Source organism: Danio rerio, chromosome 13 (assembly GCF_052040795.2).
Source record: "Danio rerio strain M-AB ecotype USA chromosome 13, GRCz13ab, whole genome shotgun sequence".
In the NCBI taxonomy this organism is placed as follows: Eukaryota; Metazoa; Chordata; class Actinopteri; order Cypriniformes; family Danionidae; genus Danio; species Danio rerio.
In genome coordinates this window covers 9712641-9728870 of record NC_141033.1, presented here as the reverse complement: position 1 = coordinate 9728870, position 16230 = coordinate 9712641, and the positions used below count along the sequence as shown (strand labels likewise).

Below are 16230 nucleotides of genomic sequence, written 5' to 3'. Positions count from 1 at the left end.
TTGTTCGTATAATTGGTGTCCAACAGTGTGTGGCTTAATTGTAACACCTTGTTACAACTAACCCCGCTGTGTGGTTTTCCTCAAAACTGGGTCAGTCACACAAAACAAAATCAGTCACTGTGTGTGTTTTACATTTTTCAAAATGATTTTATCTTTTAGCCTAGAAGACAGCAATTACAACAATGTAAGATTTTACATACATACATTCACAAATTTTTTTAAATAAAAAAATATCGACTATAATAAAAAAAAATACTTTTATGCTGAAAAAAAGGTTTCTCCTGTGTTTCTCATACAAATTTCGCCAAACTTTTTCAATAATTGTCAGGAAGATGTCTGCCAACGCTGTGGTGAAAACCACGGAAGCATGCCATGGTTAACCCTGAGCAAATACCTTAAAACTCATTTAATCACGCGTTACTTTGTGCCCCGCGCTCCCCTATGCTATGTTTTTTGTTTTCACAGGCTTTGGAGCAATGACTATAAAAAAATATACTAGCTTTGGAAACGCAACATAAATTCTGCTTGGCTGTGTTCAAAATGAAAGAGCTGGAGCTGTATTTAGAAGCATAGTTCCTCACTGTGTTCTATTCACAGTTAAGTTGTTTGTAGACTTCTCATCTGCTTTTAATTGTTTGCAACCTATTCATTTTAGTGGAGAAAATTATCACTTAGTTAACTAAATTAAACTAAACTAATCTAAACTACACTACAACAATTTAAAATAAACTAATCTAAACTGAACAAAACTAATCTAAACTACACTACAATAAACTAATCTACACTACACTAAACTAATCTACACTAAACTAAACTAAACTACACTACACTACACTAAACTAATCTACACTACACTACACTAATCTACACTACACTAAACTAAACTAAACTACACTACACTACACTAAACTAATCTACACTACACTACACTAAACTAAACTAAACTAAACTAAACTAAACTACACTACACTACACTAAACTAATCTACACTACACTAAACTAAACTAAACTACACTACACTACACTAAACTAATCTAACTAAAGTAAACTAAACTACACTACACTACACTAAACTACACTACACTAATCTAAACTAAACTACACTACATTACACCACACTACACTACACTACACTAAACTAAACTACACTAAACTAATCTGAACTGCACTAAACTACACTACACTAAACTAAACTAAACTAATCTACACTACACTACACTACACTACACTACACTACACTGAACTGAACTGAACTAAACTAAACTAAACTAAACTACATTACACTACACTACACTAAACTACACTAAACTAATCTGAACTGCACGAAACTAAACTACACTACACTAAACTAAACTAATCTACACTACACTACACTACACTGAAATGAACTGAACTGAACTAAAATAAACTAAACTAAACTAAACTAAACTAAACTAAACTACACTACACTACACTAATCTAAACTACACTACACTACACTAATCTAAACTAAACTAAACTACACTACACTAAACTGAACTAAACTAAACTACACTACACTACACTACACTACACTACACTACACTAATCTAAACTACACTACACTACACTACACTGAACTGAACTGAACTAAACTGAACTAAACTAAACTAAACTGAACTGAACTGAACTAAACTAAACTGAACTGAACTGAACTAAAACTAAACTGAACTGAACGACACTACACTAAGCTAATCTACACTAAACTACACTAAACTAAACTAAACTAAACTAAACTACACTACACTACACGAAACTACACTAAACTAAACTAAACCGAACTAAACAAAACTAAACTACACTACACTACACTACACTACACTACACTACACTAAACTAAACTAAACTAAACTAAACTAAACTAAACTAAACTACACTACACTACACTACACTAAACTAAACTAAACTAACTAAACTAAACTAAACGACACTAAACTAATCTAAACTAAACTACGCTAAGCTAATCTAAACTAAACTACACTACATTACACTAAACGAAACTAATCTAAACTAAACTACACTACACTACACTACATTACACTAAACTAAACTAATCTAAACTAACCTAAACTTCACTACACTACACTACACTAAACTAAACTAAACTAAACTAAACTAAACTAAACTAAACTAAACTAAACTAAACTACACTAAGCTCAACTAAACTACACTACATTACACTAAACTAAACTAACCTAAACTTCACTACACTAAACTAAACTAAACTAAACTAAACTAAACTAAACTAAACTAAACTAAACTAAACTAAACTTACCTTAGCTTAACTAATCTAAACTAAACTGAACTAATCTAAACTAAACTACACTACATTACGCTACACTAATCTAAACTAAACTAAATTAGAACTAAACTACACTACAGTAAACTAAACTAAAATAAAAAAATTAAATAAAATAAAATAAATTAAACTACACTACACTAAAATAAACTAAATTAATGTAAACTAAACTACACTAAACTAATTTAAACTAAACTAAACTAAGCTATCCCATTGTTTTTGTTTAGGTGAGCCAGAATTTCGCTATGTTGCCGGGATGCATGGAAATGAAGTTTTGGGACGCGAGCTCCTGCTAAACCTTATGCAGTACATCTGTCATGAATACAAACGTGGCAATCAGCGAATCATAAAGCTGGTGAAGGACACACGCATCCACCTACTGCCATCTATGAACCCAGACGGCTATGAAACAGCATATGAGAAGGTAAGCCAAGGCAGAGAATCTGACATAAGAACATGTAAAGTAATATTTATAGTAGCGTCATATAATTTATTATCTCTATTAAAGGCACAATATGTAAAAGCATACAATATCACTTGCAAACTTTTTATATGTTTTGTTTATGTGTTTACTTATATTATCAAATTCCTCCAACAATTAGATTCAGAAAAGTCACCGTATTTAACCAGTGGCACAGTTCTGTGTCTTGTGTCACTTGCAGATTTTGTCATTTTTGTTTTCCTTCAAATGTCGGTTTTACTTTAAAGAACACATGGAAACATATTGGCTGTTTCTCAAATGCGTTCTTTAGCGGTCTTTCATCCTCGTGTTCTTGTGTAACATCATCATCAGCTGCCAAAGTTTAGTTGCAATACTCAAGACCACAAGAACAGAGGACGCGTGAAACTTTCCGAATGTGTTCTTGATATCAATGATGCACCGATGCAGACTTGAGCACTGAACTTGCTCTAGAAGTCCCAGTGGTCATTGCGACTGAAGTTGGGAAGCGCAGCATTTTGTTTAAATTTATTATTAATAAAATTCATAGATATTTACCTCAGGAGTATCCCTAAATGAGATGGTGAAAATTAACATTATCATGGACATCTTAATAAAGGAATAAACACATTAAGGGTGTTTGTTTGCTGAAATTCCTATTAAAATCTGTTTTATTTATATTGTGCTACATACATTTATAATGTTTTTATGCAGAGTATATATTTTTGAAAAGGGGAAAAACAATAAATGGTTGTATGAATGCTGTAATGTTTAAATCATTTTCCATTTAAAATGCGTGAAGGTCACGTGACCATCAGGAAGAACGCAGCATCTCATTCCTCACAGGACGCGTTCTCTGTTCTCGTGCTCTCCCGAGTTCGTTCTTCCGAGGAAACCTGGCAAGACCGCTCTCCACAAGAACGCAAGTCCGTTCTCTGCGTTCTTGGAATTGAGAAACAGCCATTATTTTCTGCAGTCACTTATTTGAGTTTTGTCACAAAAAATAACTGCCTGCCCTAAAGCAAAAAGACGCAGGTAACTCAAATGATCCAAGAATAAATTAAGATCCAGATCCAATCCAAGATCCAGATATATCATGTAATAATATTATAAATACTCAGAGAGTTAGTTCACCCTATTATTTTTATAATCACTCACCTGTGTGTTCTTCCAAACACAAAATAAATTAATTCTTACTCAGAACACAAATGAAGATATATGAAATAAATTGTGAGAGATTTCTGGCCCTCCACTGAAAATCTGTCCTCTTTAATGCTGCAAAACATTAATAAAGACATCAAAAGTGTCTGCAGATTTTTTGTGAGATGTGTGTGTTGTGTTCTTCTACAGTCTACCTGATAAAATAAAACTTATACTAATGAAAATATGTTATAGAGTTTTACATGCTGATGTATTATTTTAGGGATATTTTCACAACCCTAACCAACACTGGCCAGAATGAACTGCTTTACATGTAAATCAGACTGTTTCTGGTTGGTCCTTAGCCAATGAGTCGAGACTCTCAGGCGTCACTCTTAAGATCTGCCAACACAAAACTATGGGAATCTCTCAGATTTCACTGAAAGTGTCTTAATTTGTGTTTCCATCATTATGGGTTTGAAATGACAGGATGTAGAGTAAATGATGCCAGAGTTTTCATTTTGGGATGAAGCAACCCTTTAACCACAGTGTGATCATTATTATGTATTTGCATTTGCGCGTCTGTTTTTTCCATCAGGGCTCAGAACTGTCTGGCTGGGCTCTTGGACGCTACAGTTTCGAGGGTATTGATATGAACCACAACTTTCCTGACCTCAACAACATCATGTGGGATGCTCAGGATCTGGCTACAGATAGAAAGAGAGTGAGCAACCACTACATTCCCATGCCAGAGTATTACACCTCCACTGATGCAATGGTATGTAAAATACTATGCTTGTTAAGTACACTGTTATGATGATGATGAGGATTACTCTCTTTACACAGTTTTCTCATTATTGTCCAAAAAGAGTCCTGCATTATTTGTCGAAAAAGATTTTTTTTTTTAAAAACAAACAAAGGAATCTTTCTTGCTTGGCCAAGAATATGACAAAGTTTGAGCACTTCAGGAGGTTTCTCTCCTTTTATCCTATAACTGTTTGCTTCATCTAGAGACATTTTGATTTAAGGTTTACATTCAGGGTGTATTTCATAAGTTGCTAGCCACTCAGCATTTTCACTGGACACTATTTTGTTGTTTTTATATTGCATTTTATATCATTAAATGCAAGGGCAAATTTCCATAGGCGTATTAAATGTGTCATCTTTTATATCAAATCCTTACTTTTAAAGGGGACCTCTTGTGCCCCTTTTTGCAAGATGTAAACTTGGGGCGTACTCGCACTATGCTATCTGAACCATGGCCAGGCCCGTTTCCCTGATCGTTTGAGTGCTCTGAATCGGGTCAGGCAACGTTCACTTGGCCGGCCCTGCCCGGTTGGAAGAGGTGTGCCAGACCGCAGTTCGTTTGTTCTTTGGCGCAGTGTGCTTGTATGTGAGTGCAAAACGTGCCAGATCCCGAAACTGAAAGCGAGACGTGAATTTTAAGGTACTGTTTCATATGGATTTATTAATCATTCTTACTGTTCAATTAACGCAAACTGTCGTAGTTAATTAAAGACGCAAATCTCTCACTGCACGACAGCTGCACCTTTAGCAAACCTCCTAATTAATGTAGCACGAGGACTTTGTGATTGTTTATAATCGTCAAAAGTGGCTGATCTGTTCGGCAAAATATTTGACTGCGTGTATATCAAACGACTTTAAACCATATAACTAAAGAAATCTCCACTGTGCTGAGCGAAAGCAATTCTCTACCGAACAGCGCATCATCGATGACGTAAGCGTGCTCAGGCTCAAACGTAGTGTGAGTGTGGGCTATCAGGGGAGACAAGCGTGGGGGACAAGCGTGCTTTGGCCTGGTTCAAGGCAATTGTACATAGTGTGAGTACGCCCTAAGTCTCTAATATCCCTAGATTGTGTATGTGAAGTTTCAGCCCAAAATACCCTATAAATAATGTTTTTTTTACTCTTTAAAGCTGCCACTTTTTGTGACTGTCGCTTTAAATTCAACTGAGATTGTGCTTCCAGCCCAATTTTGAAAAAGTGTCCAAGAAGATAACCAAAGTCTTTACACACATTGACCCAGAGACTGTTTAGATGCATGTCACTGATGAGAAGATGGTGGATGTTTACTGTGTGATGACTGAAATGGCCTTAAACACCCAGCAGGCAAAAGATGTCAACATGACGCCAGATTGATGTTGTACCCCAACGTCATGGGGACGTTGCATTTTGTTTGGAAATGAAATTTGGGTTGACGTCAGAACTCAACATCAGGCCAACATCAACATTCAACCTGAAATCAAGCAAATATCAACATCTAATGATGTTACAGCTTGACCTTGGATGAACGTTACCACTATGACGGCTCGACATTGGATTTTGGTCAGTTTCTAACACAACCTAAAATCACCCAAATATCAACTTCATTTGACGTCGTTATTGGACATTAAAATAACGTTGTCTTTAGACGCTGGTTAGACATTGAATTTTGGTCACCTAAATCACAACCTAAATCTAACCTAATATTAACATCTTATGACGTTGTGTGCCTGCTGGGCAATCACTAAATGTACGTTTACACACATCCACAAATGACATGTTAATGCATCAGCTTTTTACAGCGTAATACTCACTACTTGCTAGTCTTGAGTACTTTTGAAAGGTCTACTTTTTTCTTATACTTTGAGTAATATTCACAACAGACACTTTTACTCTGCCTACTTGACATTTTTAGGCAAGTAATGGTACTTTTACTCGAGTATGATTTTTCAGAACTCTTTCCTCCACTGGTCATACTTTTCTCACCCTCCCTTACAACTCTGTATGAGTTTTTTTTTCTTCTGTTGAACACAGTAGGAGAAATTTGGAAAAATGTTGGTAACCAGACACTTGATGGATATTTGTGGTTACCCTCAGTCAGTTACCAACATTCATTATAATATATGCTTGAAAACAACACAATATAGGTTTATAACAAATTGAGAGTGAGTAACTTTTTGGATTTTTGGAGACTCTTGGTTGACTAGGACTCACTATACACATGGGAATGAAGGTCAAGCAGATCTGTGAAGAATGTGAGCACTTCCTGTCAACTGAAGCTCCCTGTTCTGGGGCCTCTGATAGAAAAACAGTGGAGAAAGAGCAGTACACAGATTAGAAATGAAGTTTACTCTAGAAAGATGACAGAGGGAAACCCTATTATAAAGAAATGCAGCAAAAGAATGAACAATAACAATCTTTCTGTGGTTTACAAGATGATTATAGGAAAAGTTTTACGTTTTTCCACACATGGGAGGGAATGGACAATGGTGAGCAGACTAAAAAAATAGACCCAGAACTAGTGGTGTACAAGACCCCATCAGTAGTGGGGGCCCATCATAATACATTCTAAAAGGCTTGCACACACTACATAGAACATGTTTTGCTTTGAAAAATGCAAGATGTGGCAGTGGAATTTGGGGGAGAAACGTGTTTTGATTTGAGCTCATTTTTAGGACGCCATGTTATGCTCGAGAAGCTGCAAATGATGCCAGGGATGAGACAAAGTGTTGTGTAAGGGAGTGGAAAGGCATATTAAACTCTTATTGTGGCCTAATAATGTTTTAATACAGCAATCTTAAAAAATCAATTTTCATTTACATTTCACTAGCCATAAGTGAAGTTAATTCATAAACTAATTTCAAGAGGATCACTTGCTTATGATTTATCACGTCCGTTCTCCTATTAGCTAATCTTTCAATCATATGAGCCCTAAGCTACTATAAATAACCACAGTTTTCAGTTTTCAATATTTTAGGGTCAAAATGATTAGCTAAAGGGGTTAATAATTATTAGCGATTGTCTACAGAACAAACCATCATTATACAGTAACTTACCTAATTACCCTAACCTGCCTAGTTGACCTAATTAACCTAGTTAAGCCTTTAAATGTCACTTTAAGCTGCATAGAAGTATCTTGAAAAAGATCCAGTAAAATAATACTTACTCTCATCATGGCAAAGCTCAAATAAATCCATTATTAGAAATGAGTTATTAAAACTATTATGTTTAAAAATATGTTGAAAAAAATCTGCTCTCCGTTAAACAGAAATTGGGGGGGGGAAATAAACGGGGGGCTAATAATTTAGGGGGCTAACAATTCTGACCTCAAAAGTACATGTGTGCATGTGTTATCTTGATTAATGTTTTGTGACCAACATATCAGCATATTGAAGTGTGTTTTAGAGGAACATGTAAAACCGAGAACTGTAGTAATGATTAAATTCAGTTTTTTCATGAAAAGAAATGTATTATGTTTGTGAAATAAGGTTATTTTAAAAAATAAAAAATAATATTTGAAACTATTACTGTGTTTACTGTATTTTTTACCCAATAGATGCAGCCTTACTAAGCGTAATAAAAAAAAAAAAAAAAAAAAAAAATATATATATATATATATATATATATATATATATATATATATATATATATATATATATATATATATATATTAAAACCAGGAATTAATTCAAACTTTTGACTAGTGATGTATATGGTATTATTATATTTATGTTATATTTCTACATGTGTTCAGGTTGCCCCAGAGACACGCGCTGTAATCAGCTGGATGCAGGATATCCCGTTTGTACTGAGTGCCAATCTGCATGGTGGAGAGCTGGTGGTTACTTATCCTTTCGATGGTACACGTGATTGGATCCCCCGTGAGGACACGCCCACAGCAGACAACGATTTTTTCCGCTGGTTGGCTACAGTCTATGCCACCACCAACCTGGTGTTGGCAAACCCAGAGCGCAGGATGTGCCACTCTGAAGACTTCCAGCAGCACAACAACATCATCAACGGGGCTAACTGGCACACTGTTCCAGGCAGTGAGTTATCTCTGTACACACACAAACATATACACTATCTGACAAAAGTCTTGTCGTTGATTCCAGTTTTAATAGCAACAGTAATAATAACTTGACTTTTAGTTGATCATTTGGAAAAGTGGCAGAAGGAAGAATTTTCTGATGAATCATCTGTTGAACTGAATCCCAATCATCACAAATACTGCAGAAGACCCAGCATGGACCCAAGATTCTCACAGAAATAAGTCAAGTTTGGTGAAGGAAAAATTGGTTTGGGGTTACAGTCAGTATGGGGTGTGTGAGAGATCTGCAGAGAGGATTACAACATCAACAGCCTGTATAAAGACATTTTTGCTGCCCATTAAATTACAAACCACAGGAGAGGGCAAATTCTTCAGCAAGGTTGCGCTCCTCATACTTCAGCCTCCACATCAAAGTTCCTGAAAGCAAAGAAGGTCAATGTGCTCCAGGATTGGCCAGCCCTGTCACCAGATATGAACAATATTGAGCATGTCTGGAGTAAGATGAAGGAGGAGGCATTGAAGATGAATCCAAAGAGTCTTGATGCACTCTGGGAGCCCTGCAAGAATGCTTTCTTTGCCATTTTGGATAACTCTTATTAATAAGTTATTTGAGTCATTGCAGAGATGTATGGATGCATCCTCCAAGCTCATGACAGTCATACGCAATAATAATTCTGTTTCCACTGCACCATGACTTTATATTCTATACTTTACATTATTTCTGTTAAGTGACAAGACTTTTGTCCAAACAAATTCAGACCTTACTGTCCTAATTAAATCTAGAGGGGGCGAAGCAGTGGCGCAGTAGGAAGTGCTGTCGCCTCACAGTAAGAAGGTCGCTGGGTCGCTGGTTCGAACCTCGGCTCAGTTGGCATTTCTGTAAGGAGTTTGCATGTCCCTGCGTTTGCATGGGTTTCCTCCGGGTGCTCCGGTTTCCCCCACAGTCCAAAGACATTTTGCAGGTGAATTGGGTAGGCTAAATTGTCTGTAGTGTATGAGAGTGACAGGCCCAGACGACAGGCTGGCCGGAATGTGTAAAAAAAAAGTCGTTATCACATGGACAAGTCTAAATAGAGGACTTGTTCCAAAGAGCTGACCCTGCAACCATACGGGACTAAGGCCAAAGAAGAAGAAGAAGCATAATCTAGAGGCCTTTGCCTTCCATATAAGCCACTTCTGACACTCTGATCCACTAGAAGTAAAGTTATTATTTGTTGTTCCTAAAACTTGGATAGGCAGACTTATTCCCTGTCAGGTAGCGTACCTCTTTTAATGGTTTGGAGGACCTACTCTACTGGTGTAATGTATTTTACAGCCACTTACTATATGGCATCATCAAGGGTTTTATTATAGTTTTGCATTTTTAAATGAGTCTTTATTCCAATACTATTTTTAATTTAGCTGTGAATGTCAGTTTCATTTTGGTTTGTTTCATTAATGCTTTGGTTAGTTTAGCTTTTATTTTGTAAACAAATTTCTATTTAGTTTACATACAGTTAAAGTCATAATTATTAGCCCCCCTTTGATTTTTTTTTTCTTTTTTAAATATTTCCTAAATGATGTTTAACAGACCAAGGACATTTTCACAGGATGTCTGATCATATTTTTTCTTCTGGAGAAAGTCTTATTTGTTTTATTTCAGCTAGAACGAAAGCAGTTTTTAATTTTTTTCAAAAACGATAGGTTAAAATTTCAAAGGTCAAAAAAGGTCAAAGGTTTTTAAAGGTCAAAATTATTTAAGCCCCTTTAAGCTGTTTTTTTAGTGTATTTTTTTATAGTCTACAGAACAAACAGCCCTTATACAATAACTTGCCTAATTGTCTTGAAAAATAACCAATAACTTGTCTTGAAATAGCCAATAACTTGTCTTGAAAAATGTCTAGTAAAATATTATTTATCTTGGCAAAGATAAAATAAATCAGTTATTAAAAATTAGTTATTAAAACTATTACGTTTAGAAATGTGTTGACTTCTCTTTGTTAAACAGAAAATGGGAGGGGGGGGGGGTAAACAGGAGGGCGAATAATTCTGACTTTAACTGTATATAGTTTCTGTTTTAGTTATTCTAATTTAGCAGAGCACAGAGTTAACAGAGCACGGTCCAGTGTCAACCAGAGCAAAGTTGCCGGTTCATTCCGCTGTGGCAACCCCGGATTAATAAAGGGACTAAGCTGAAGAGAAAGTGAATGAATGAATGAAAAATGTTTCTGATTCCTTAAATACACATTTGACCAAAATATGACAAATCTAGGATCAAATATCAAATTCATAACAAAATTGCACTGTAAATCTGAGTTGGGCACCTCCAAAATCTGCTGTAAAATCTGTACTAAATATATTTTATTTTTGGTTAAAATTAACTCTAAACCCTTTAGATCCAAATTAAAAATGAAGTTTCGGAAAAAGTATGTTTTCACAGTTCTCGAGGCTCCTATAAATCAGACCAAATTATAATAATAAAAATTAAACAGCCTTTAAGTATATATAAATATTTGTTCTCCACTTCGATGGACATCAGATCAAAATCTTTCTTTGGCTCTCGGCGAAGGTGGTCACACTTTTTTTCTCTGCATCCAACATCTCTCCTGGCTGGCTCCTTTTGTCTTGTGTTATTCTATCTCTCCGGCTCTCCGTGCCCTGCTATCCAAACGAATAAAGAATTATGGATTTAATCAACTAGTCTCTAAACGCAATTGACAGCATCTTCTCCTTGAGAAGTTTGGGCTCGGGGGAGCCCACTTGTCCTGCGGGGACGTTTGCAGCTGGATATTTCACTACATGAAAGTGTATGTGACAAATAAAGGCTTCATTCATTCGGAACAGTTGTACTTCCCGAACATTATACAATATAAAATACAAAATAAGCACACGTGATTGCTGGTATAATCTTGAAATGTATTTTCAAAATCACAAACATTAAGATTGTAATGTTTTTATTTTCATTGTAAGGGTGTTTCCCAGTGTTGTGTTGCAGCTGAAAGGGCATTAGCTGCGTAAAAGATATGCTGGATAAGTTGGCGGTTCATTCCACTGCAGTATGAAACCAAGGGCATATATAGTGGCTTAGGAGTCGTCTGATTGGTGAATCATAAATTGGATAATGCGGGACCAGCTGCAAACAAACATAACCATGTGATCCTCTCGAAATTAGTTTATAAATAAACTTCACTAAGTGCAATCCCTCTTTTTTACATACCGTCTATAAAATATTGGCAAACATATCAGTAAATCTAAATAAAAACATTGTAATTGTGGCTTATGTCTGTCTGGAGTGAAGTGATGTCATGCTGCTTTTCAGCGTGGTGGATTTATTTTTTCAAATTACAACATGCCAAGCCTTACCACCATTTGATTGCATGACAATCGTCCACTCTCATAGATTGCAGGCTTTAAATTAGAAAACAAACCCACAAAAAACATGGGCTGACACATGTGATGTCTATTTTATATGGACACAGGGTCCAAACAGTTTTTAACCATCAAAATGAATTGTTTTAATACCTAGCATTATTCATTCATTCATTTTCTTTGTCAGCTTAGTGCCTTTAATAAACCAGGGTCGCCACAGCAAAATGAACCACCAACTTATCCAGCAAGTTTTTACACAGCCCTTCCAGCCGCAACCCATCTCTGGGAAACATCCACACACTCATACACTACAAACAAGCCTACCCAATTCACCTGTACCGCATGTCTTTGGACTGTGGGGGAAACCGGAGCACCCGGAGGAAACCCACGCGAACGCAGGGAGAACATGCAAACTCCACACAGAAACGCCAACTGAGCCAAGGCTCAAACAAGCGACCCAGCGACCTTCTTGCTGTGAGGCGACAGCACTACCTACTGCGCCACTGCTTCGCCCTACCTAACATTGTTTCCTGTATTCTGTTATTTTAATAGGTATGAATGACTTCAGTTACCTCCACACAAACTGTTTTGAAATAACGGTTGAGCTGTCGTGCGATAAGTTTCCTCACGCCAGCGAGCTTCCCGTGGAGTGGGAGAGCAATAAAGAGTCTCTGCTGCTGTACATGGAGCAGGTCAGTCAGCTCTCCCACCATCCTGCATTGAACATCCTCCTACAGGACACTTCATCCATGATCATCTGCTCTCTCGCTCTGTGCTTCTGCAGGTGCACAGAGGAATAAAGGGCGTCATCAGTGACAAGGACACTAAAGCTGGCATCGCTAATGCTGTCATTAAGGTGGACGGACTGGACCACGACATTAGATCAGGTACACCTCTAAACGTCACTCCCTCAAATAAACTGCATGTCTTGATGTTTACTTTTGTCCTCAAGAAGTACATGTTCTATTGATTTGGAAAGTATTTAAAGGCACAATGAACTCATATAAAAAAATTTGGTTTTCCTTAAAGGGACAGTTCACCCAAAAAATGAAAGTTCTGTTACTAATAACGGACCCTCATGTCATTCCAACAGTGGTAGAAAGAGTACTGAAAAATCTTGCTTAAGTTAAAGTACTATTACTTGCCTAAAAATGTAGTGCAGGTAGAGTAAGAGAGTCTGTTGTAAATATTACTCAAAGTAGGAGTAAATAGTAGCCCTTTCAAAATTACTTCAGAGTAGTGAGTAGTGAGTATTACACTGTAAAAAGCTGATCCATTTACTGTGGATGTGTGTAAACGTAACATTCTGTAGTGCAACGTTTTAAGACGTTAAAATTTAAGACGTTAAAATTAGGTTAAATTTTGGTTATGAATGGCGTGTGACCAAAATTGAATGTCTAGCCAGGGTCTAAGGACAATGTTATTTTAATTTCCCAATAACAACGTCAAATGAAGTTGATATTTGGTTGATTTTAGGTTGTGTTGGAAAGTGACCAAAATCCAACATCGAGCCAACATCTTAAACCAACATCATATTGACATCAAATACTGACATTTACTCATCAGGTATGGCAACCAAAATCCAACATCTGATAGATGTAACAGTGGTAACGTCCACACAACGTCAAGCTGTAACATCATTAGACGTTGATATTTGGTTTATTTTAGCAGGCCCAGCCCTAAGCAATTTGGCACCCTAGGCAAGATTTCAGGTGGCGCCCCGTCACATCGCAGTAAATTCCACTGTATAGTCATAAGAAACTAAATAGCTTTTTGATCGACTACTACAATCAGATAAATATGCCAATGCAATTAACATTAATGCTGAATAGATGTAATTTTTACGCATTTGCTTGAGGAAGGAATGATGGGGGTAGTTACATTACTATTACTATTTTCCATAACATCTATGTCCTTCCATAACATGAGCTGACGTCAAAACTAACAGATAGCACTATAGCTATTTATTGATTAGCAATCTGTCCAACGTTGGATGTAAAAAATATGGGAAAACAAATAGCTTCTAATGATAGAATACATAGCAAACATTAGAAAATGTTGACAATAAAATAAAAGGTTTAGCCTATTAAAATCAATGGCCTATACATAAATTAAATAAAGCTATAAAATCTACTTCACTTTTAATTGTATTTGCATATTGATTAAAGTTACAATAGTCATTTAGTGAAGAGCAGCTAGTGAATCTCTCATTGTTTTTTGCTTGAAAACAGAGGTGTTAATGTAAGAATGCACAGATCTATAATGAAGCATTCCACTACTTTAGTAACTGTTTGTGCTCATTTAAGAGAAAATTAGTTGTGTTTAAAATAAAACACGCAGGACGGAGCCAAAAAAGAAAGAAAAAAAGCACTTTTCCGACGGTCCCTTACCAAGACCTCCGCTCGGCGCGAGCTCTCCCGGCTGAACGTATAAAAAAAGAAAAGAAAAGACAGCTGTGAAACATAACTAGCTTTGCTTTTTTGTAGGAAACACACTTTAGATCTTTTTAGGGTAAGACGTCTTTGAGTTATTGCCATCTATCACTGAACGTGTCAGGAATACCGAAAACAAAACCAACTTAACTGCGCTCATTTCTGGCACCCCCCTGGATGTACAGCGCCCTTAGCATTGGCCTATACTGCCTATGCCACGGATTTCAGGTTGGATGTTTGACATTGACGTCTGCCTGACAGTGTGTTTAGATGTCAACTCGATTTTTATTTCCAAACAAAATGCAGTGTCCCAATAACGCTGGGGTACAACGTTGATCTGATGTCATGTCTTGTGCCTGCTGCTTGTTTAAAGCCATTTCAGTCATCATACAGTAAACTTCCGTCTTCTCATCAGTGACATGCATCTAAACAGTCTCTGGGTCATTGCGTATAAAGATTTTGGACATCTTCTTAGACACTTTCGATGCTTCCAAACAGTTTGCTGCAATTATAAATCGCAGATGTCTTGAGGTAGTTCATTATGATGCGATTTACCTTCTATGTGCGATTTGAATCTCAGGACTGATTCTTCTTATCCCCATAGACAGGAAAAAATAAAGTAGTGACTGCAGGTTGAAGGAAAGTAGTGACGTAAAAGTATCAATACAGCACTAAAAATGTACTCAAAGGAAAGTAAACATACACATTTGTAAAGCTGCTTTGTAAATTACAATTCCTGAGAAAAATTACTCAATTACAGTAGTTTGAGCATTTGTAATTTGTTACTTTACACCACTGCGTTCAACACACCTGAGATCATTGTTCATCTTTAGATCACAAATGAGGATATTTTAGATGAAATCAGAGAGCTCCCTCATCCTCCATATGGCTCAACTGTAATCATCAAAGCTCCAAGAACGTGTTTGTGTGACCAAAAAAGTTTTTGTTAAGTCTTCTACAATAAATAGGGTAATATGGGTAATATATATCGGTACATTTGAGCCAAACAGATTTATTAAACAGATATATTTATTCAAATAATATTTTAGTGACAGAAGATCTTTAGAAATGGAAAAAATATTACATTTAAATTTATGCAAAACAATGCAAAAACAAAAATGTATATATTTATTTCTTCTCTTGATTCTTCCTATTTTTGTAAATTTTATTACATTTTTTTCCCTAACATATAAATTTGAGCTACTAATTTTTGAACCATTATTGAAAGTTATTTAGTTAGATAAGCTCTAGATGTGGCTTCACTACTGACTAAACTAATGTATATACACAAATATAATATTGTAAAGCATCTTATGGAAAATATTCATTTAAATGAGAGATTTGTGGGGGTGTACTTATATATGCTGAGCACTGTATTCTAGATATAAACACAAGCATTAAACCAAAGGCTATCAGGGTACAATAAATCTAAGTGTTTCTGATTTAGAAGTTTTACTTTACTGGCCTTTCTACATAATTGCCAAATTTACTTTTCATTTCTTAGTGTGAACATTTTATATTCACATTGAATTTCTATATGCACACATTTGTAGCTACACTCACACACTGTAAAAATGCTGGGTTCCACATATCATGTTGTCCCAACACAAATCAATTGATTGATTTTACAAATTGAAGTGGATTGAGTATTAAACATTTATGTTTTCTCCACAAAAACTCATATTAAGCTCATATTAAATAGCTAGTTTGACCAGCACAC

The 16230-nt window shown here is 36.0% G+C and overlaps 2 protein-coding genes across 2 annotated transcripts in view; one reads left to right on the top strand and one right to left on the bottom strand.

The window, feature by feature from the left end:
* si:dkey-33c12.4 overlaps positions 1-16230 on the bottom strand; it is a 213937-nt gene that overhangs the window by 45177 nt on the left and 152530 nt on the right. The gene's annotated exons all lie outside the window — the stretch shown is intronic.
* Positions 1-16230, top strand: part of cpxm1a (carboxypeptidase X (M14 family), member 1a) — a 29708-nt gene that overhangs the window by 12945 nt on the left and 533 nt on the right. The window contains exons 8-12 of the mRNA XM_087278909.1: positions 2545-2741; positions 4495-4674; positions 8434-8728; positions 12631-12770; positions 12863-12965. Of these exons, the coding sequence (XP_087135035.1) occupies positions 2545-2741; positions 4495-4674; positions 8434-8728; positions 12631-12770; positions 12863-12965 (915 nt within the window). The remainder of the gene's footprint in view (positions 1-2544; positions 2742-4494; positions 4675-8433; positions 8729-12630; positions 12771-12862; positions 12966-16230) is intronic.